We start from the raw sequence: 24,060 nt of genomic DNA, 5'->3' as shown, positions 1-24,060 counted from the left end.
AAGGATCATCCTTCTCCCCTTTACTATTCAACATCTACCTGTCTCAACTAATTAAAATCATCAAAAGACATGGACTAGCCTGTTACAACTATGCTGACGACACACAAATAGTCTATAAAATACAAGGCTCACAAGAAGAAAACTCAACATTAGAGAACTGCCTTTGTGAAATATACAACTGGATTAACTCAAACTACCTCAAACTCAACCCAGGCAAAACAGAAATAATGATCATCACAAAAAACGGAGAAGACAACCACTACATCCCCTGGCCAACCGAACTTGGTGAAACCCCAGCCCCATCGTCGATTGTAAAAACCCTGGGAGTCCTGATGGACAACAAACTTACCCTAGAGCCACAAGTAAACTCAAGAATCAAGAAATGCTTCTTTCTCCTGCGAGCGGTAAAAAGAATCCTACCATTCCTGTCATTCACCAACAAAACAATTAGTGTCATTGCTCTCGTCATGTCCAGATTAGACTATGCCAATAGCTTATATTTAGGCATGCCTGACCGACTTCTAAAAAAACTCCAACGCATACAAAACATGGTAGCCAGACTACTCCTTAAAGTAGCACGAAGAGAACACATCACACCAGCACTGCAAACACTACACTGGCTACCCATCAAACAGCGAATCAAGTTCAAATCAAGGTACATAACGCACAGAGCAATCCACAACCAAGGCGCAGAGTTCCATAGAAGAAAGGTAAACATACATCACACAACAAGGCCACTCCGATCCAGTAGTGACATCCGTCTGGAACCAAAACCATACATCAAAAGAAAACTCGGAGGATCCTCTGTCACCTCGTACCAAAAACCTGGAACCAACTAACAAAGAATATACTTAACACACGAGATCACACACAATTCAGGAAACTGCTCTAATCCTGGCTCTTCACCCCATAGCTGAAAATAATGCCTATAGGGTCAATACACAGCGGTAACACCACAGAGCGGAAACCTATCCCCCTAAGCCCTAAGCCTTCCACCCTCAACAGAAGTAAGGGCTATACCAATCTACAACACATCCACTTACCAACTGAAGATAGACAACCTAGAATCGTATCAAAGAACGACCACAGATCAATCGGGTTGGAAGGTAAGGATGATCCATCAATAACACCTTGGCCCACAGTGTAATCTCAGCCAGCAATGGACCACTGATAGTAAATAGATAGAAAGGGAGCCGGTGAAGGTAAATAGAGCACCAATATCAGAGTGGGGGATAATGCTCGCCCAACCATGTGTACTTAACTCATCACCCTAGAATGTAGGCAGTCAGAAAAAAAAAAAATATATATATATATATAGCTACCCATATGACAACCGGATATATAGAACAAGAATTACAAGGATTGAGAGACATAGAACCCAAAACTCAAATTTCTGCATACTTAACCCACCCAAAAACCCACACAACCACTTCATGCACATCAAACTGCATGCACTTCACCACACTGCAACAACAATCAACACATAAAACGCACAAACAGCACATGAGGACTCGTATTGATCCGATATTCACACCAAAGCTCAGCGCACAGTGAAAACCGAACTGAAGCTGCCAACAGGACACCACCTTCTCACTTTCCTATGCCCTCTTCACCCAACTAACCTACCCCCAGCTCCTTGTTTGCAGATCCGCCTGAGCGCCTGGGGACCAATTCCGTTGGTGCCTGTGCGCTATATAAAAACCTTTAACATTAACATTTATCTTTGTTTTTAGAAAGGCCATTCAGCGATCCTCATGAAGCCCACTCAACTACAGTCTCTGGTTTAAGATTTGTATTGCAATATCTTGTATGTGGGAAGTGCAAACTGCTTTGTTTGAACAAAGTACAAAACACATCTTTACCTAACGCCACCTCATCTGGATTTGGTGACTAACTGGACCGCTTACAGCAAAGGAAGTGTAAGCAAGGGCAGAGGAGAGTAATGATACTCCATTATTAAGACCCTTCCAGAAAAGAAAATATCAGAAATGCCTAAAAACGCTACTCAGTAGGAAGGACATTGAAGGGATGGCATTCAATGGGAACCTACATGCATCGTTAATTTTGAATAAATGAGCAATGTGTTAACCTACCATCTTTGGGATTGGACAGGCAGGATACCCAGTTCCCCACTTTTACAAAGCAAATGTTACACCTGAACGTAGGACATACGTACCAGACATTTAAAAAAGTTAAATCTCCAATTTCAAAACTAATTTGAAATGACAATATAGACAAATAAAAGCTATGCACATTTGTAATAATACATGCCTAAGAGGAATACATATGCAGAAAAGAACTACTGGACAGTCCAAAAAAGAAGTAATTTTATGAAGTACTTACTTGCAGATGCATCCCAAAATTTAATTGAACCGTCTGCATGCCTGTTGAACAGAAAAACAAGATGTCATACGTTACACTCAACCCAAAAAAATAAACAAGATGTAAGGGTTGATGATCATTAGAACCATCAGTACAAATGACAAAGAAAATAGCATGATGATACTGTTTCAACCATGTTCGTTCTACAGCAGGACATGGCCACAGTAAATCACATTTAGGCCAAATATAGGAAGATGCTCTGGAGTCATTGTTTATTGCACAGTATTTAAACTTTGTGAGAGAAAAATATGTGCATACAGGAATCCATAAAAGCAACACACCTGCCAATATTTTGCTCCATAAAATCAGATGAAAACTCAAGAAATGAAAGATTTGGAGCAACATGTATTCATGCATCTATCTGACCCCTGATGCCACCGGTACTACTCGGGTAATGTGTAGCTATCGTGCTATATGTGGAGAAGGACTATGCAATGATCATGATTCTTTTCATTTATGGGAAAAGACGGCTATGAAGAAATGTTTGGATTGCAAGAAAAATACTTTATTTGGAGCCCTAAGTGTATCGCATCATGCCATTTAAGTACTTACTGATTCCTAAGTAAAACAAGCACCATAGATAATGCTACTGTAAAAAGGCAACCATTATATTTTTGTGACAAATAAACTGCATCACAGCCTAGGCTGCAGAAAAACCGTTCAACTCATAGATGGTGGCAGAATAAAACTTAACACTACCAAAACCGTACTGTAGATTTGCGGCACCACAACCTTGAACACCTTCACCAATCCTTCAGCCTGTAGTGAAAAAACCTTAGCACCTGATGGATAGTGCCCTCACACACGAACTGCATGTATAAGCTATTGCAAGAAGCAGATTGTTTTGGCTCAGAAACTCTCTGCACCCAGAAATGACACTCATTCCACGGATTGTTTCCAGACAAGACTGTGCCAACAGCTTCTATCTCAGGCGTCCAGATTACTTGATTAAGAGCCTTCTTAAGCAGGATGATTCCTTTAGAAACTCTAAACATACAAGCACATTACTGGAGCCCTTTGAATGATCCAGTGTATTCTTATCAAACTCTGGATACAGTTCAAAACCTTATGCATCATTCAATATGCCTTTCATGGTAGGGGCCTGGAAACCACTACAGGAAAATTCATCCATTACGTGTCAACCGGGGTATTAAGATCCACTAACGTGGCTTTATTAATAGTGCCAAGTTTCAATCAAAAATTTCAATGAGGAACATTCTTGCCTCTTTACCAAGCTCTGGAACTGTATCCTTAAACGTTGGTGCACAAAGGAAGACCATCGCCTCAGACCAACCTCAGGCAACAGGACATGTCAATCTCTGCGATAACTGCAAGCTGTACACAATGTGAAAAATGGGCATGCAATTACTAAGGCCACATGCCTGACATTTTTCATATCATGACTAAACACCTCAGGTATGGACCCAAGGGTATCCTGCAAAATATTTCCAGAACAACAAATTCCAAAACAAGGCTGAGTAAAAATGGGTCTCTCTCTGTTCACTATCACCAATATGTCAAATTCCCCTGCACAAAACCCCAACCAAGGTATCCCGGAGATCAGACTCTTTGAGGATAGTCTGCCTACCGCCTTCTCACTCAAACAGAAAATAAACAGTAAGGAACAAGTTACTTACCTTTAACTCCTGTTCTCCAGCATGGGTATCTTACATGGATTCACATGCTCATAAATATTCCCTGTCGCCAGGCTGGGAATCCTCAGTAATATTAAAAGCAGTTTTGTTTACAGTTAAAAACTGCTTGTCGCTTCTTCGGCTTAATGTGGTCGCTTTGGGTCATACTGCCCCAAGCCAATGGCATTTGTCAGCTTCACCCCCAGTGACAATCTTTGGATTTAGAGGCGCAGGTATGGCAGTAGGAACCAAAAGAGCCATAGAGGGGTAGGAGGGTTGCATGTGAATCCATGTTCTCCAGCATGTGTGAGTAACTTGTTCCTTCTCCAGCATGGAATTTTACATGGATTCACATGCTCATGAACACTATTATACAACAGTACATAAGACAACCACGCGAGGTGGCACAGGCTCAACAGTAGAAATACAATAACTTGCCTCTGGCACACACTCACCTCAATAAAACAGGTTGCAAAGCACTGCCTGGCCAACACAGGACCCAAACTTGGAATCCCTGTCGATACAGTAGAATCTTGTAACGCTATGAGTTGACCTCCACGCAGCAACTTTGCAAATGTCCAGCAGGGGAACACCAGACAGGAATGCCATAGTAGCAGCTACGGCTCTGGTGGAATGAGCTCTCTGTCTTCCTGGCAACTGAATGTTAGCAAACCAGTGGCAATATGTGATACTTCCAGAGAGCTACCTGGAAATGGAAGCCTTGGGAGAGGAGCATATGTCACACACAATTCAGAATTTGTGCAAAAAGTCTTAGTGTGGCAAAGAACTTTAAAGCACGTGCCACAACCAGCGAATGTAAAGCCTGGTGTGCCGTAGAATCAGGTCTGGGATAGAAGACAGGTAGAACTAAAGGCTCATTCAAAGGAAAGTGCAATAGAACATTTGGCACACAGTTCACAAAGTCTCAGGGTTTCCTTCCCCAGGAAGTCAGCTTTTCCAGCTTCAAAACCGACAATCCTTTAAATTCTCTTGGCTTTCAAAAACAGTTCCAGTTCAACTTCATAATCCTTCAGGCTTTTCAATAGGTCAAGCAGGGGTAACCGATAACCCTTAGCACTATGTTATCCTTCTGTATTCCTTGGGCTTTCTTCCCAACACAGATTTCCTCTCTCTGCACCTGTGTCATGGGTCAACATTAATTTCTGATTCTCCTTGGCATCCTCTTCACTCCATGGTGTTCAACCTTTTCCACCACCTTGCTTTCACAGTATTCATAAGTGCTCATCACTTGCTTTTCACGTGGTTTTACTTAGGTTTCACTTTGTTAATATATTCATCTAAACTTTGCTTTAGTTCAGTATTCAATATTGCTTGTTTCACCGTTAAATGCATTCATAACAACTTGCAGCTTGCTCAGCATTCAACACCCCTCAATCTGGGTTCCAAGACCAATACTTACAGGTTTTAGTCTGTATGCCGGATTGCAGCCTTAAGACCGCCCTGGTACGAGTGCCCCCTTTATTCCACTCACTGGTATGCGGCCGCTCCTCTTGGCGCTTTTCTTCTATATAGCTTCCTTTTGCTCTGCGTGTGCTTCAGTTCGATTCTTGCTGCTTGTCAGTAGCTCTGCCCTTCTCTTGTCGAAGCTACCAACGTCCTGTAGTACTCAGGAGCCTTCAGTGTCTCACTGCTCCGGCTGTGGGCACAAGGCAAAGGGGCATGCTCTCGAGTCCCACTCGGGCCCCGGCGTGACTTTAACCCTTCTGCAGCACACCGCGTCCTTCCCACCGGCCCCTCTCCAGCCTGCTCCTGTCAGCCGCTTCAGTGCCTCCAGGCAGGTTTCTCTACCTTCTCTGCTGGAGGCCCAACCTTTTATGCACCAGCAGCCTGTTAACTGGTTGCAGGTGCAAGTCCTTGTCTTCAATTGCTTTACCATAATTAATCCTATTTGCTGGACATCCCTCACTCTTGTAAATGGTACTCCTCTGCAGTCCTCTTCCCTGTTTTGGCATTGACCTGATTTTTCTCTGAAATAACAAGAGGGGGCTGATGTGTGTTTAACCTACCCAAATAAGGAGGTGTCTTCCTAGTTGATCTCTTCCTCATCCTAGTATAATAATGGCACGCCCGAGAGTCATTTTGAAAGGAAGGAAAGGATGACAATCTATAAAGGCTGCTGGGACTGATGGTTCATTGTGAAAAGGGAATGTGGGATACCATGTGCCATCCAGGGATGTCATCTCCCCAGTCCCCAGGTCTCCTCCACCCAGGTGATCCTCCCTTGCATATCCACCCCCAGGGTCGGGGTCCCAAAGCGATGACCTTTCCCTGGTCACCTGATAAGAGGATGTTGGGGCGAAAACAAGTGAAGGACACCATCAGGTTCCTCACACAGGCTATCAGCCAACTGCAGCCATGCCCCCTCCTTTTCCAGTCATCATCTCCAACTCCCTTTTCATTCCAGAACTCCCTTCACCATGTTCTACAGTTTGAGTAGTAACATTCCAGCTACAGCTAGGCTTGTGATACAACATGGTGAACTGAGGGAATATGACCACAATAAGCATCGCCAAAAGGAGAAACAGTGTCATTCTCTTTGTCGTCCTCAAATATAGACCCCATGGACTTGAGAAAGTCCTTCTTCAACAAAGGATTAAAAGCCGTCGATGTGTCGGCAGTAGATGTCGATGGCTTCGACGTCAAAGGTGTTGGTGCAAAACCTTTGAGGACGAGGGAACCAGTCGCTTCAGCTTTTCTCGATACGAAGACAGTGTCGTCACCTCTTGAGGAGGGTCCTCTGGCATACAACGCAGACCTTGGGCACATGAGGTGTAGCCATTGACGACTCCCTGTCGGCCTTCAGAGGCACGATGGGCTGGAACATTTCTCTGGCTATTTCAAGGGGCTGGTAGGAGATGCCTTTGAAACCACCACCAACATTTGGAGTCTAAACTCCATCCCCTCTGTTTTAGAAGTAGATTTCTACCTGTCCGGCAAGGACTTAGAAGAGGACGTTTCGTCTTGGATTTTCATCGAAATTATTAAAAGAGTGGCGAGAGCCGCTCCTAGATCTTGATTGCTTTCAGTGTTTCAAGCGCTTCTTAGGTCTTTGTGGAGAATCACCCCTAAGACTACAGTCTTCAGATGACCTCATTTTGGAAGCTCTAGACGTGGGGAATTTAGAAACCAGACGGCCTGAGAAGAGTTTGGCTTTCCTCTCTTTCAAGGTCTTAGCGGTCATCGACCCTTTGCTCCGTACCAAGACACCAGAGGCAAATTCTGTGTGGATCTGTAATCGACATTTTTGAATCACAGACCGCACACCTCTTAAAACATGACATTCTCGAAGATGGGTAAAACGCAGTAGAAAATTCACTACAGTGATCGAATCGTTTGAAGCGAGCTGTGCATGCGGAAGAACGTAACTGAAGCAAAGGTGGCGGTGGCATGCTATTTATACGGACGTCATGGCCGAGAGCAGGAAGGGAAGCGCCCTCTGCTGTTGAAATTATTTCCAAAGCAGCAAGCAAGATATCGGGTATATCAAAGGTGAGGAGTCCATGGCAGGTCACGATCCATTAGAAATTATAATTTTTTTGTATCTTACAATAGCCAATCATATTTGTCAATAACAAACCAGCATATTCAAAGATTTTTATTACCCACAATGTTTTTTAAAAGTAATAAAAACATGTGTTGCATCACAGGTATAGCACTATGCAGAGTTATCATTTAGGTGTAGGTAAATCCACCTTTCCAGTCCATTTAAATTCCCACCATCATAAACTCAATGTTTTGTACTTCAATACAAAGCTTCAAACTGAAAGTGATACTTTGACAGAAACCCCTTTAATTGTGAGAGAATAATAAATACATATAGACAGAATTACCTATGCCAACACAATATACCAAATAAAATCTGTCCTTTAAAATGGTAAAGTTTTACCATATAGTGGACCAACTGGCATGTTGCATAAACTTGCTGGTGGCTGTTCACAGAATGGCGCTCAGCTGAGAAGAGGGAGCTGGATTTTTTGGTTGTCCGAGTGCTTATGCTCCAGTTTCAAGTGTGCAAGATTTGCACACCCAAGTGGCCAACAAGAACCTACATATCTTCTACAGCATGCTGGCATACCTTACACAACACGGTTGACACTTAGTAGAATGGCTCAACAGAAGTTCTTGTTATTTCTTCTGGGTTAGGAGTGGCAGCAATATTATAAAGACAAACTTCATAAGCTACACAGCATCTGGCAAACTTCCACCTTGCTTGGTTTGTTCGTTTTCCCACCAGTGCCCTCCCTGTCTCCCTATAGTTCACTAACACAAGTTCTCTTCGTTCCCCTCTCTTGTAAGTTTGTTGCTTGAATCTTCATGATCTGCTCTTTATTTAACTGTGTGTTTACCGTGATATACACCATGCATTTTCTTCTTCAGGGTTCTCGTGTCTGTTTTTCCTGCCAATTTCACTGTATTTTATTCTGAAGTGTCCTTTCTATGGTAGCGTAGGATCATCTTCTAGGTCCATACTAAATTAGCAGAACTCTCGGCCCAGGACGCCTTTCACTATATAACTTGTATAAAATGTATTTGAACACGCCATCACATTTTCCTGTAAAATGAACTATTAAAAAGTCAAATTCTGTACCATCACTGGAAATTTTCTCAATGTCACAAAATTGAAAAACCGGTCTTAAGGTTGATTGTCTAACCAAAGTTCAGTTAGTTCAACAATTCCTTTTCCAAAAATAGAGCATTCCTTCGGAATTCTGCATGTATTACATAACATTGGCAAAAAGCATCATATTTGCAAAACAACAATCCGTAGAAAGAAGTCTGAGAATCTTTCTTATGAAAGACATTCCATAAAAACTGCAAGTCTTCACTGTCCCCATAAAACTCCCCTAATAAGTTCCTCTCTTCTCTGGGGTACATAGGTTCCATTATAAAATTAACCATTTCCTTTTTTAAAAAAAAAGGGGCCCATTTTCGACATAAGTGGCCTCATCAATAGCGGGATGAATTCCAGAAGGGCTCTGTCGATCGTCGCCGATGGTGAAATTGAGGGTGGAACTAACGCGGACGTCTAAAGGCGGGTGTCCGTCGGCGCAAGATAAATCATTACCTTTGGGGTCCAGGCCAAGCCATTTGGCATGCAGTAGTGTTCCCTGTAGAGTCTCTGCCGGTTTGAGACAATGTGGTGGGCCCCGCTAGAACCTTAGGGTACTTCGGCTGATGCACATAATCGGCTACCTGGGCTCTTCAAACCTCCTGATCTGTCACTACAATGACTCATTATATCCAAAATGTTCCACTATCTTTTTACCCTCCACTAACACCTCCCCTGAGTCTCCCCTAATCTCTTGTATGTCTCTCTCTTCCCTTTGCTTTCTGAGTCTATTAATTAGTAGGACATCACATCTGCTCTTCTTTCTTATAATTCTTCTGTTCAAGATAATCTAATTTATAATTCCTTCAACTGATCCCTACAATGTTGATTTGCCCTGCCTCTGGAGCTGGCAGGCTACGCCACCCCTGTTAAAGGCCACCATTTAAGGCCCTCTACTCATTCCCTGTCCTGCTTGTAGCTTGTAGCAGGCCACAGGTATGCCCGGTTGGGCTTCAGCATTTCAAACATCTTTTGTTCTGCAAATATGGACACTGGCATGGAGACTATCAACACATCTTACTGCAGCCCCTTAGTAGTCCGGCCACTGCTTGCTGATCATTGGCCACTTCTACATTATGGCCAACTTCCTTCATGGAGCCGGCAGGCTACACCAGCCCCGTTTAAGGACCTCTATTCATTCCGTTGTTGGCCCTGTCCGTCAATGTTTGCATAGGACACCTGATTTTGGCCGCCTACTATTATCTGTGCTTTTGCGGACAATGCCTTTACCAGTCACTAGCCGCTCTCCGCCATCTGGACCTGGCTGCCATTACCCTTGGAGTAGAAAGTCCATCCTGGATCTACAGCAGCTATGGTTTGCAATCCACTCTGCATCGTTCCTTACACTCCATCTTACTGACACTATGATGCACTGCTCGACCGAAGTGGGCCCAGCATACTTGGCTTGGCCGTACCAGTTGCGACTCTCCTCTATCCACTCCTATTACAACATATAGCTCGCTACAACATCAATCACGCATCTACACTACCATGTCTCCAGCGGCCTGCAACACTTACGGCCTGGCATACTGTACATCTGCCTTATTATACGATTTTGTGCACTTACAATTCCCTTATCTGATGCCTACACAAACTCTAAGCTCCCTATACCTATTGCTTTTAACTTTTACCTAAATGAATGCTTTGCAGCACCTTTGCGGTCAATGGATTACCTGGAACCTACCTACGTCGTCTGTAGCAGTACTGAGCTACAAATGGTTTTTACCTACAACTACCTAACTTTACAACGAAGCATCTTGCTGAAAATGGATATCTGTAATTACCTAACTTGACTTTTTCTGCAACCCAGCAGGAAGTGCCTGGCTGCTAGTGCCTGTTACTCCTGAGCCCTGCTGTCCGCTACCAGATACACTTCTTGGGAATCACTGTTTGCTGCTGCTCTTCGCTGATGGGACTTATGGTTCGGACTTTGTGTGATTACTGAGAACCTTGGTAATGCTGGTAACGACCCATTTGTCTCTTTGTGTAACGGCCCATTTGCTTTCTGTTCTAGTGCCACGCCCTTTTCTGCCGCCTACAAACTTCCTGTGTTCGCTCCCCAGCGCGCCCCAGCAGGAAGTGCCCTGGCTGCAAGTGCCCTGGCTGCAAGTGCCCTGGCTGCAAGTGCCCTGGCTGCAAGTGCCCTGGCTGCAAGTGCCCTGGCTGCAAGTGCCCTGGCTGCAAGTGCCCTGGCTGCAAGTGCCCTGGCTGCAAGTGCCCTGGCTGCAAGTGCCCTGGCTGCAAGTGCCTGTTAGCCCTGGGGCAGGGGGCATTAATTTTTTAACATCTTAATGGAACGCCAAGCGAATCGCTCATGGACTGAAATTAAGTGAGTTATCTCCTTGATATTAACTATTTTCTTCCTGTATCAGAGATTTCTCATAATACTGCATCATCAAATTCTTTTTTTTTCATATCGATTGGGGGGAACATGACTGGAATTGCTAATAGCGGTCTATTTGGGCATTTCTCATAAAATCGCATTATTGAATTGTTGTTTCATACTGATTGGTGGCACGTGTCTGGTACAGCTATTTACAGTATGTGTAAAAAGTTATGTCCCGAAGATGAGCAAGCGCAGAGTATGTAGACTCTCGCTCTGAGTCTATGGGACCAGCCACTAGAAGCTCCAAAGTACAAGGAGCGCGGATGTATGATGATATTCTATCAGTGCCCCTTGTATTCACTCTGGTAAAAAACACTTTGCGCACGGCGCTTAACATGCCTCTCCCTCCCCACCAGAACCGAGTGATTCACTCCTACTTGATTCGGAAGGCATGGGACATTCTTCTATGCTCTCAAATGGGGGCGCCCGACAGAGCCTTAATGGGTAAGCCTCGAGTTCCTGTCTCTTTTCTACTCAATCAGATAAAAACTGTCTCTCAGTTTCCGACGTATCCTTTTTAGATAGGCCACCAGATTTTTTTGCAGTTGATCCCACACTACTTGCTCTAACCCAACATCTTGAAGAACCCTCGAGCAAAATAGTCCATCAGTCTCCCAGAGGGAGAGATGAGATGACGGAAACCATGTCATTAGTATTACAGGACTTGAAAAAGCATTCTGTTTTATGGAAATAAGAATCTTAATGGAGAGAATAATTGTACTATCAAAATCAGGTCAAATTATTTTGGAATCTATTCCAGTGAAACTGGCCACTCAGCTGAATTGTTCCAATACTACGGGAGGGGGGGGGGGGTCTAGTTCTAAACCTTTGGGGCCTCATCTGGTAATAATAACTCGCAGATCCAGGTAATCCCGGCTGCTCAAATAGCAAGGCCCAACCCAGTGAGAACTAAAAGGAATCCAAAAATGTTTTTAAAAAATTAAACGCATCCCTATTTAATTTTTTAAATAAATCAGCTAAACCACTTAGCAGAATTTTATTAGGTTTGAAACTAATCAATGTCAGCTTGGGGAAGTGGAAGAGGTTGTGATTGAGGTGCCAGTAGAAATTCAAATTAATGATTCAGGGGGGTATTTAATACCTGTAAATACCCTCTCGGAAGATAAATACCCTCTCGGAAGAAATGACCCATAAAAATGCAAAAAAGGACAAGTGCTTAATTCTAGAGCTACAGATTAATTTCTTGAGCAGCAAGCCATCAAAAAAAAGCTACAGCCATTGTGGGAGAAAGAGAAATCTATGGTCTCTTCTCTAAATATAAAATGCCAAATCAGGCAACTTCTCCCACCCCTGTCCTTCCACACCTCTCTCAGTTGAATTGAATAGATCCGAGATGGCAAATCCAGCTGGGCAATCTTTGCCCAAAAGGAGGCAGTTTCACAACCATGGCCCCTATTTTTCAATCTTGTGATAGATTCAATCAGTTGTCCTTCTCGGGTGGTGGCCTTGACAGTCTCCAAGGAACACATATCGAATCCTCATATAGCTACAAATGGCTCGGAGAAACGTCCAAATACTGACATGCAATTGGAATTATTTATTCGCTCAACAGTGGAGAATATTCTAATGTCAGGCAGACCACTAACAGAAAAGAACCAAGACAATGCGCCACAAATGAATACCCTCTGCCCTGACTCGAAAGAGATCTCTTCAAATAATCAAAGTGAGACAATGGAGGGCGCAAATCTCCCAAATTCTTCTCTTACATCTAATTATCCAGTAAAAGAAAAAATAGAAAAAATGGATGCGGTCCCAAAACCCCAAAACTCCCCACCATGCAGAGAGACCGCAAATCTGACTAACCCTAATCATAGGCTAACAAAGGATTACTTGGAGACTGATCTAAGATGCATTCAATGGGGAAAGCCATGTCATCTAGCCTATCCAAGTATCCTATTGTATCCCCTATTCGAATGTGGAAGACAACCCCCAATGAACAGGGAAAGATCTTTACAATTGTTGAATGATATCGCCCCCCTGGGTAATCTTTCTTCCGCTGATATTAAGAGGATGGATTTTATCCACCCAGCTTGCTATGATCATGTGCAGTCGTTTTCCACTCAAGACTGGTCTTCCAAAAAGTCCTGGGCGAACAGGATCAATTTAACAGCAGGGTCTTTGACATACTGATGTACAGTGATGGTTTACCTCAACAAAACGAAAATACACAAAGAGCACCCACTTACTCACAGACAGCCCCGGAGCAACAACAGAAAATTGAACCAAGGAACTTGCTTGATCAAGAAACAAGCTGGAGATGGTTGGCGCTCTCATTGCGTGACTCAATTTCTCAATTACAATCCTTAAAACAGAAGCTTTAACCCTGACAACAGATTATGTATACTCAGTTGGAATTCACAGGGACACTCCCATCCATCATCATCTAAGCAATTATGCCATAAATTAAGAAGCAAAAGTGTACTGTGCATCCAAGAGATCTGGATGTGTCCCCCCACCAACTTGATGGCTTTGAGTGTTGTCATTTGCTGGCCACCAAGGGTCCTAGAGGTCGTCCAGCGGGCGGCATTCTCAAGGCTATCAAGTTGGAAGGGGACCTGCACCTTATAGACACTTTTTCCCTGCCTCCATCTGTATTAGGAGTCTTGGTGGAGCTAGGGGGCAATGGCCTCCTTACACACCTATTGATATTGGTGTCCTGGCTCTAATTTGCGAGAACTTACTATGTAAATGGAAATAGTACTGGAGAAGTATTTGTCCAAACTGTGCCATCTCCAGATTCTGATTATGGGTGATCAAAATACTAATATGAAGAAGGAAACACTTGTTGAGGACGTAGACCCTGATTATGCTATAAATATCAACACGGGAAGAATTGGGGATTGTCATTTTGCATCTTGTGCTGATGCCCATAAGAAATGTGATTCTCTGATCTGGAATACCTTTTTTAACTCTTGGGGATTACAATCGTTACACTCGCTTTTCGGAGTACACATGAATCACAATATATGGTCATCAGGTAGTAGATCTTCAGTCATTGATTATGTATTTACCTCTGATCTCATATTTGATGCAGTAGAATCATTTTTTCTAACCTCTACCTCCATTGAGTGACCACAAAATGTTGGAGGCTGACATCCGGATCATGAAGCCTGCTGCCTCAGCTTAATTCATGTCCTCCGAGCTATGTCTGAATCAGGCTAAGAACCGTGTAACATGGCATAGTGATAATGTTCAGGCTTGTAATAACTTATTCCAGCGTGAATACACCACACTTGAAAAGTATAGTAGATTTACACACACGCACATTTCATTCCTTATGTTCATTCCCTTATTGAAAACTCTACAAAACAAATTGTAAAAAACAAAGCAAAAAACCCATATTCATAAATATGATCATTTGGTGCATTCTGTTAAAAATGTATTGCAGCGATCCTTAAGGAAACTCAGATTTCTGCATTTACCTGAAAAATCTAAAAAGGAGGGATCAAAGTACATGAAACAGTTATATAAAAACTGGCTAAGAGGTTTCAAGCAGACAATGACAAAAAGTTCCTATTGTTGAAGGATAACTCCTCTCATCAGTTTTGGCGCCTGATTAATAATAACAGCACACTTAATGCAGATGCTTTTCTAAATCCAATCACAGAACAAGTCTGGGCCGTGCATTCTAGCTCCTTGTATGCACCAAGAGCCCCTCCATTTCAAATTACAAATATTCATTCTTCCATTCAATGGAAATGTAATTTCTCGATCATATAAATTCAGAGAAAAATCAATTTAGCGAGTTCATCCAGAGCATCTGGCCCTAATAGTCTGTCAAACACTGTCTTGAAGAGTAATCCAGACAGTTGGGCACGTGCGTTATCTACATTATATGCAAATAAAGGTTTATCAAGGTGCATTCCTAACTATTGCAACATGTCCTATATAATACCAATCTACAAAAAGGGCGACCAAACTCTTCCTTTAAATTAGCAACCAATCGCCTTATTAGATGCAGAGCCTAAAAACTTTGGCAGTCTAATTCTCCAACAAATTGAAGAGTGGTCTACAATAAAGGAGATAATCCCTAACCCACAATTTGGCTTTAGGTGCAGAATAGGAAGGGTAGCAGGAGGACTGACAATCTCCCTTCTCCAAGAGTTAGAGTGGGAAAAAAACGCCACCCAGTTTATCTTGCGACGATGGACTTCTCTTTAGCATTCGGTAGATCGAGCAGTATTATGGAAAAAAAAAAAGACTACTGGGTATGCCGTCAGAGATTTTGTCTATTCTAACTCACCTACACGAAGGCTCAAAAATTCAAATCCGCTTAAAACAATAAAGGTCTTCTTTCCTCTCCAATAAAAGCCTTATACAATTTATATATGTCCGATATTGGACCTCACCTACAGAAAGCCTCCTACATCCAACCGGTCGTGGAGGGAAAGAAAATGAGCTTGTGCTCATATGCGGACGACTTATTATTATTTGACCGTACACCATTGGGCCTCCAACGTCTGTTGTCTGCTTTTGCAAACTTCATAGCCATTAATGGGCTGATAGTAAATGTTCAAAAATCCCATATAATGCGATTTAGTCACAGGAAGAAGTCATGCCCAAAGAAGTGGTTTTTAGAAAATACAAAATTTCTTGGCTTTCTCATAACGGACAATCCAAATAATGTGTTAATGTGAAAGAATTTTTTTTCTAAAAGCAAAATTAAGCATCACGCAGATGATGATCACAAGTATGATGCCTTCCCATGGCTACTGCTTTTGCAGTTCTACAAACAAAAAAACTACCAAAAATATGCTACGGTCTGGAAATATCCTACATAGCTGGTAATTTTGGAAGCTTACATATTGAGAGGAATAACTTTCTGGTTACCAAAAAGCATCCCTTTAGCTGCATTAAGGTATGAAATGGGTTTACAATCCCTACAAAGTATTATAGAATGGAAATGTCTCTCTCTATATCGAAACCTAATAAGAGAAGAAAGCAAAAGAACAAGTTACTTTCTTACCTGGTAGCGTTCTTTCGATGGGATGTTCCGACGACTTATTCCACATCTATGACAGGAAATCGCCACAGCTGCGCTGCTTCAGAAAATTTTCAGCTCCAGCGTCGATGTCAATACGCTGTCCTTGCGGCCCTCCGTCGAGCCGACGTAGCCCGTAGCCTCAGTTGTAGTTTTTTTTTACCAGAACGTGTGGCACCAATCTTCTGCCAGTATGACTACAGAAAGCCTTGCGGAAACGGAAGCTGCAATCACATAAGAAATTCTGTAGAGGGGCAGGCTGGGAGGGTACGGTGTGGAATATATCGTCAGAACATCCCATCGAAAGAATGTTTCCATGGTAAGAAAGTAACTTGTTCTTCGAAGGGATTGGTTCCTCCGACATATTCCACATCTATGACAGACTCCCAAAGCAGTACCAACGTAAAGAGGTGGGAAAAGAATTTAGAATTTTAGAATGCCCAATCAAATTGCAGAATAGAGGACCACCTTACCAAAGGCCAAATCTTGCCCATGGATAGAATCCAGGGAGTAGCGTTTTACTGGCCGAAAGCAACACCTCCATCACGTCTTCAGGGAGGTCCCAATCCTTATACCTCAACCTTTCAGAAGCCACGCATGAAGGTTGAGGGACTTGACCTCTGGATGGAGAACCTGAACCCCCTCCCGTGAGAGCAGCTCGTCTCGGTAGGGAGGACGGCGTGGAGGGCAGATGGACATGTCGAGAAGGTCCGGGTACCATGTTCTACTGGCCCATGCCGGAGCAATGAGGATCATTTGGGAACTGAACCTCCGCAGCAGTTGCGAAATGTCGGGGACTGGAGGAAACGCGTACAGCAGTGGGAAGGACCACTCCATTATGAACATGTCCCCTAAGGCTCCTCTTGGAGGAAATTCCCGCAAGCAGAATCTTTCGCACTTCCGGTTGACACTGGTGGCAAAGAGATCCACTTGTGGGGTCCCCCAAAGGGCGAAGATCTCCAGGAGAACCTCCTGAGCCAACTCCCACTCGTGCGAGACTGTGCTCTGCCTGCTCAGAGTCTCCGCCGCCGCGTTTTCGTCTCCGGCCAGATGAACTGCCGAGATCGAAATTTCCTGCTGCCTGGCCAAGAACCAGAACTGTATCGCCTCTCTGCACAGAGCGAGAGACCCTGCCGCCCCCTTTTTGTTGAGGTAGTGCATGGCCACTGCATTGTCCGTCAGAATCAGGACAGTCTACCCCCGCACAGATGGCAGAAAAGTCTTCAGGGCTAGCCTGACGGCCCTCAGCTCCAACAGATTGATATGGAGTCTGGACTCCGATGGAGACCAATGACCGCTGACTGTCAACTCGTTGGCATGAGCTCCCCATCCTGTGAGGGATGCGTCTGTCACGATCGTCACCATGTAGCAAAGATGGAGCCCCTATCATCAGATTGCCTTCTACGGTCCACCACAGAAGATCCTGGGCGACCGAGGGCGGCACCTAAACGGGATCCGACATCCTGCCGGAGGACTGTGACCACTGCATCTTGAGAGCCCACTGCAGAGATCTCATCGCAGCCTGGCCTCTGGCACCAGGAGAATGCAGGATGCCATGAAGCCGAGCAACCTCAAGAACTCGAACGCTGGGAGACTCTGGGCATGTTGAAACTTGTTTACCATCTGCAGAATGTGATGAGCCCTCACCTGGGGAGGAAAACACAGCCCCAGGGATCTGTCGAGCACTGCTCCGATGTACTGGAGCCGATGGGTGGGTGTCAAGTGGGACTTCTTTAAGTTGAGGGAGAAGCCCAGCTTGTGAAGGGAGTGGCAGGTGACAGAGATGATCCAGGACTTGCTTGGGAGAGCGCGCCCTGATCAACCAATCGTCCAGGTAGGGGTAGACGTGAATCCCCCCCTTTCCTGAGACACACTGCCACCACCACCATGAGCGTGGTCAAGACCCTCAGGGCGGAGGACAATCCAAACGGCAGGACCCTAAACTGAAAATGCGAGTCACCAAACGCGAACCTCAGGTACTTCTTGTGCTTAGGATGAATCGGCACATGAAAGTAAGCGTCCTTGAGGTCGAGAGACACCAACCAGTCCTGAAGTTGAAGGGCCTGGAGGACTTGAGAGAGAGTAACCATCTTGAACTTGTCCTTCCTGAGTAGCTTGTTCAAACCACGCAAGTCCATGATGGGTCTCAATCCCCCATCTTTTTTCGGGATCAAAAAATATGGGGAATACCATCCCCTGTTCCTCTCTGCTACAGGCACCAGCTCTATGGCGCCTTTCTCCAGCAAGGATTTAATTTCCTGCGCAAGGAGCAGATCCGGACTCTTCAAAGAGAGATTCCCTGGTGGAATGTCGTGAGGCCTCTGCTGGAAAGGAAGACAGTAGCCGTGGGCTATGATCTCCAGAACCCACACATCTGAATTAATGGCACGCCATTCTACAAGATGCTGCACCAGCCTTCCCCCAACTTGCGAACCATGAGACATGGCCTCATGACTGAGCTGAAGCGGCTGCGGCAGTGCCTGAGGGCAAAGAGGCAACTGCCCGAGCGGCTTTGGCACCTCGAATACCTTATTTTCCACCTCTGGTACTCCTACGTTGGCCCCTTTGACTGGTCGCTCCCCTCGATCTACCAAAAGACGAGTAGTATCGAAAGGAACCTCTACTCCATTGCTGTCCGCTAGGACGAAAAGGCAGAGGTTGGCGAACTGCAGCGCTCAACGACTTCGCTGCAGCCTTTGAGGTCTGCAACCTCTCAAGGCTTTCATCAGCCTTGCTGCTAAAAAGATGGACACCATCAAAGGGCATTTTGAGAAGCCGGGCTTGTACATCAGGAGCAAACCCCAACTTCCGCAACCACGCAAACCAGCGCATCACGGTGGTTGCCGCCATGGACCGGCTGACACAGTCTGCCATGTCCAGACCCGACTGAACAGATTCGCACATGGCATCCTTGCCATCCTGAACAAGGGCAAGAAAACCATCCCGTTCCTCCCCTTTGGGAATATGTTCAGCCGCAAAAGACACACAATTCCACAGAGTGTGAGTAAAACATGCTAAGGCACACACTGAGTTGGCTACCTGTAAAGCCATACCCCCTGAAGAAAACAATTTCTTTGTCCAGCCATCAAAACGTTTGTCGTCCCTATCAGGAGGGATGGTATGGTACGACCCCTGATTTGCCAGGGCCATAGCCGCCTGCACCACCAAACTCTCCAGAGTAGGGTGCGTCGTCAAGTAGCAGGGGTCTGCTGGCTGTATGGTATTTTTTTGGCAACAACTTACTCACTGCCAGGAAATCTCCGGAGCAGTCCAAGCCGCCGCCGCCCTTCTCTGTAAAGCCATATGAAATGGCAGCACCGGGTCAGTGGGTGGACCTTGGTCAAGGATATCGGTCAGGTCATCCTGCAGAAAATCCACTGGTGGCGCAGACCACCCCAAGTATCCCATCACCCTCAACATGAGGCGCCTGTACAAAAATTCAGCATGCGTACCAAGCTCAGGCCTGCCAAACTCTACCTCCAGGGAGGTATCAAGACCACTGGCGTCGTGCAAAGACTGACGCAGATCTTCCAACTGGCTATGACCAGATAACAGGTCGTCGGGAACCTCATCAGGTACCAAACCTCCCTCAGACCCTTCATCCACCTCAGAGATCTAATCCAGAGGCTGGAATAAATCCCTGGATGAGGGCACAGAAAAAGGTTCAAATACAGACCTCACTGACTTCTTCAGGGCCTTCCTCAGAGTTTCCACCGATGCATGGGGTACCTCTGGTAAAGCCTCCACAAAAGGAGTCGAGGGCTTCGACAGAATCGGCGTCAATGTCGAGCGTGGCGCTAATGGCTTCGACACAGGCCTCGAGGGCAGGGCCCCGAGCGCGTCTTTCGACGGCCTCGGTGCCAATGGCATTGATGGACTTCCTCAGAGGCGGAGCCTCGAGAGAGTCCCGTGACAGACATGGCACCTTTGGCGTCGACGTCTTCTTAGAATACCTCACAGGTTCTGCCGGTCTCGAGGCCGTCGAGGACCGGGACCTGGAGCGGGCATGGCTAGAGCGATCAACCTTGTCCGATCGGGACCTCGACAGCTCCCGATGATCGCGCCGACCGCCCGAGCCCAAAGGCGTGTGAGCGGTGGCCCGATCGTGTTCCTTGCCGGCTTCTTTCGAAGGCACGGAAGGAACAGAGCCCTGCGATTCCAAAATCATCATCTCCTTGCGAAATGCATTCCATTCCGCTGGAGATGAATGCTTGTTGGGACAAGCTACCAGCCGTCTGGCGGAGTCCTCGGACAAGGACGGGGAAGGCGACCAGTGACGGCGCTTCCGCGAGTGCCTAGAAGAGGCAGAGGCATGGCGGGAGGCATGGCGGGAACCACTTCGGGACCGAGACCCCCTGGACTTACGCTGACGACGCAGAGAGTCGCCCCTCGAATGCCCAGCGGATTTCAACTTTCGGGGTTTGGAAACCCTACCTACAGTAAGCTTCTTCCGCTCCCGCAAGGCCTTCAACATTAACGACTGGCAATCGTCAAAGCAATCGGTGGCGTGGTTCTCACCGAGGCACCAGAGGTAGACGTCGTGCGGGTCCTCAAGTGACATCTTGGAACCGCAGTCCCGACACTTCTTGAATCCTGACCGCGGGGTAGAAGAAGACGAAGACATGATAGCTTCACAAACACCAAGTTCGAAGAACCGATAGAAGTAACAGAAGAACCGAGGCGCGTCGAGATCTCCGAAGCGAACACGTTCGCGGAAAAAACGGGCATTGTGCGTCCTACTTATAACATCCGGTGACGTCGGCTCGATGAAGGGCCGCGAGGACAGCGTATCGACGTCATTGACGCAGGCGCCGAAAATTTTCAGAAGCAGCACAGCTGTGGGGATTACCTGTCATAGATGTGGAATACGTTGGAGGAACGAATCCCTTAGAAATCTATATTATGACTTGGGCCGTTACTTGAAATATGATGATACAAAGTCAACCTCTCTCATGAAAGTTAACAGCTATATGCAAGCAGCTTCTGACAACTGCGGGGTCGAGTTTGTGCACTTTACTCAATAATCCCAAAGAAATCAAGCAATTACTTTAGAATGCAGATTGGGCCAACACAATTCAAGAAGGGACAAGGTCTAGATTGTACTCCCACATAGTTTCGCATTTTAAATGCTTAGGACTTCCGGAACCATATCTGATACGTTCCCCAAATAGAAACTGGTGAAACGCATTTATGAGGTTTTGTTTTAATGTTTTACAGATGGTAGAAATCATGGAAGTTCGAGGAAAACTCCCGGAAACCTCAATTTCGTGTAGGCATTTTAATGAGGTGCGGGTCCTCGAAACATTGAGGCACTTACTGATCGACTGTCCAGTACTCACCCCGTGCAGAGCACACTATTTTGGAAGCTTTGTACAGGACTTAAATACAGTTGATCTTGACCTACTCTGGAAGCGCATGCTTTATGACAAGAAGACATCTTGCAATTAGCTGTAATGTGATTTAACTTAATTTTTTATAACTGATATTTTTGTTCATTTTGGTAGATTCTGACATCAATTAGGATGCATTAACTTGATTTGTAAAATAATTTTCTTCTTTCTTGTTTCAATGGTATATGTGTGGTTTTATGCTTGTATGAAGTATTATTACTTACATCATGTAGAAAAAGTATTTTTTGGTGAATCTTTTTTTACTCTGTTAAAAACCATATACAAACAAACAAATGGATTGTATCCACAATCGCTAAAACTGTAACATACCTGCAATTACTGTACTTTATCTCTGCTATACCATTCATGCTCGTCTGCATACCCGAAAAAACGCCCCATTCCATGAGGCGAGTCTTTGCCAGAATGTGCACTAATACCTATTTTGTCATTCATGTGTGCTTACGTACCTGAAGTAGCCCCCTGGTACCATGAGGCGGGACTTCAACACAATGTATTTTCAAGACATACCCTTATTTCTGTGACCCTTTGCGCAGTCTTGCACCGTTTGGACTTTGCTATTGCACTTACTGTTTGTACTCACTGCTATCTACTGTCTTTGACTGTTTGCTCTCATAATTAATGTACAAACGTTGTGATACCTCTGGGTCTGGGCGCTATACAAATGAAAAATAAAGAAGGTCTCTTAAACAGACTCCCGTATTAATTGCCTATTGGCGATGTTACATGTGCCTACCAAGATATTTGCTAGGCTTTTGCTTGAGGAGCTAACCAGCTGGGCAGAGACCGCTAACTTCATTCTTTGTAACAAAACCGAGTTCAGAAAATGCTGCTCTACCTCAGTCAACGTGCTCGCCCTTACAGCCATCATCCAACAGTCACAGCAGATTCGCCAAAGACATATCTATGTGGCATTTGTGGACTATAGTGCTGCATTTCATACAGTCGACCGTGCAAGGCTATTGCGTAAGCTGCTCAGTTGGGGGATTACAACAGGCTTACTGAAGATGATCATGCCAATACATTACAAGACACAGGTCAAGGTACGTTTAGAGAGAAATGGTGGCACCTCCTGTTGGATTAGTACAAAAATGGGCCTTAAGCAGGGCTGCACATTGGCTCTCCTACTGTTTAATTTGTACCTGTCCGACATGGGTTTGGCCATGACAGACCCACGATGTACACCACCAAAACTGGGAGACCAATCCACACAGTGGTTTGGCTATGCTGATGATATTGTTGTCCTCAATCTCAACCCAGGTGGCCTACAAATTGCACTGGAAAACCTTCACTCTTTCTCAATTGATAGCTCCCTCAAAGTGAACTCAGTGAAAACCAAAATTATGCGATTTAAGCCCCCACGCAAACAAGTGGCTCAAGTAGCCTGGAACTTCATGGGAGTTCCAATCGAAGTGGTCAACCAATTCATCTCTTTGGGTGTTGTGTTCATACAAAACTAGTGTCCTCCTCTCATCTAAATAAACGTAAGGTGCGCTGTGCCCAAATCACTGGGGCCATCTGCTCATTTACTTCCAAAGGTGGAGGATACTCCGTGGGTTCGCCGATTAAATTATACTCTATGAAAATCGCCCTCATCATTTGTTACGCTGCAGAGGTGTGAGCTTTGAGGTCACTGGAGGCTGTCTCTCAAATTGAGTTGATTTCCGTCAAACGCATATTAAGACTCCCACAGCATGTTTCATCTGAAATGCGTTCTTAGGAGTTTGGTTTACTACTGATCCCTAAACGAATCAGGTTGTCTTGCTTCACATTGTATTGGAAGTTAGTGCACACTCCCAGCAATACTCTTAGGGGGTTGTTGCATGAGGTCCTTTCCATTAAATGTCCCTTTCTGAAATCATCTACTATTGGATCACTCAAACATCTTAGTGATCTGTGGCTCTGGAGATATCATGGAGCATCCCTCGAAAGGAATATTAACCAGTTCAAGAAGGCCATGAGGGTATCGCTTGAGTCTTTCAATCTATATCAGCTGGTAGTTAATTTAGCTTCGAAATCCATTTTGTAGTTTTTTTTCCCATATATTATGAAAAGACGGTTGACTCTTGCCTATATCCAGAATTTTATTGGCAACTATTCTATATGGGACTATTTACACCTCAAATGTAATGTAGCCAAAATGTTTGAGATTACTGTGTGCTGGCTTAAAGTCGACAGAGCATAGACTTTTTGTGGTGAATTAGCATTACAATCTGCCCATCACCTCCTCTGTGACTGTTATGCATCGACAACACTTTGACTTAAAGCTATCAGAGCCTCTGGCTTTGACATGGGCGCTTGCCCTAATGAACTTCGGGCCATCTTTAAGTCCGGGAACCAAAAGTGAATGATCATTTTCTTTGTCAAATTGTGAAAAGAAATCTATGAAATAATTGTAGACATTGAAGCATGCTATCGATTTTAAATGAATTTTAGATGATAATGAAATGCCATTTACATGTGTTAAGATGTTTTTGATGTATTAAAAAGTTATTCATTTTACTGCACAATACTAACAAATAAAAAAAAAAGCAATACTTGGTGTTTGGCTAAACGTTATCGGCCCTACTTCCTCAAAAGGTCCTTGCATTTTCCTTACTACCAATCTGTCCTTTCCC

General features: G+C 44.7%; 1 protein-coding gene across 6 annotated transcripts in view; it reads right to left on the bottom strand.

Annotated features, from left to right (window-relative positions):
* Window positions 1-24,060, bottom strand: part of STXBP5 (syntaxin binding protein 5) — a 2,430,573-nt gene that overhangs the window by 1,201,764 nt on the left and 1,204,749 nt on the right. For all 6 annotated transcript variants that reach the window (XM_069606830.1, XM_069606829.1, XM_069606831.1 and 3 more), the window contains exon 14: window positions 2,344-2,384. In XM_069606830.1, coding sequence (XP_069462931.1) covers window positions 2,344-2,384 — 41 coding nt within the window. The remainder of the gene's footprint in view (window positions 1-2,343; window positions 2,385-24,060) is intronic.

The sequence above is a fragment of the Ambystoma mexicanum genome, chromosome 4p, assembly GCF_040938575.1.
Source record: "Ambystoma mexicanum isolate Mex_15411 chromosome 4p, UKY_AmexF1_1, whole genome shotgun sequence".
NCBI classification, from domain to species: domain Eukaryota; kingdom Metazoa; phylum Chordata; class Amphibia; order Caudata; family Ambystomatidae; genus Ambystoma; species Ambystoma mexicanum.
This window is presented reverse-complemented; position numbering and strand designations above follow the sequence as displayed.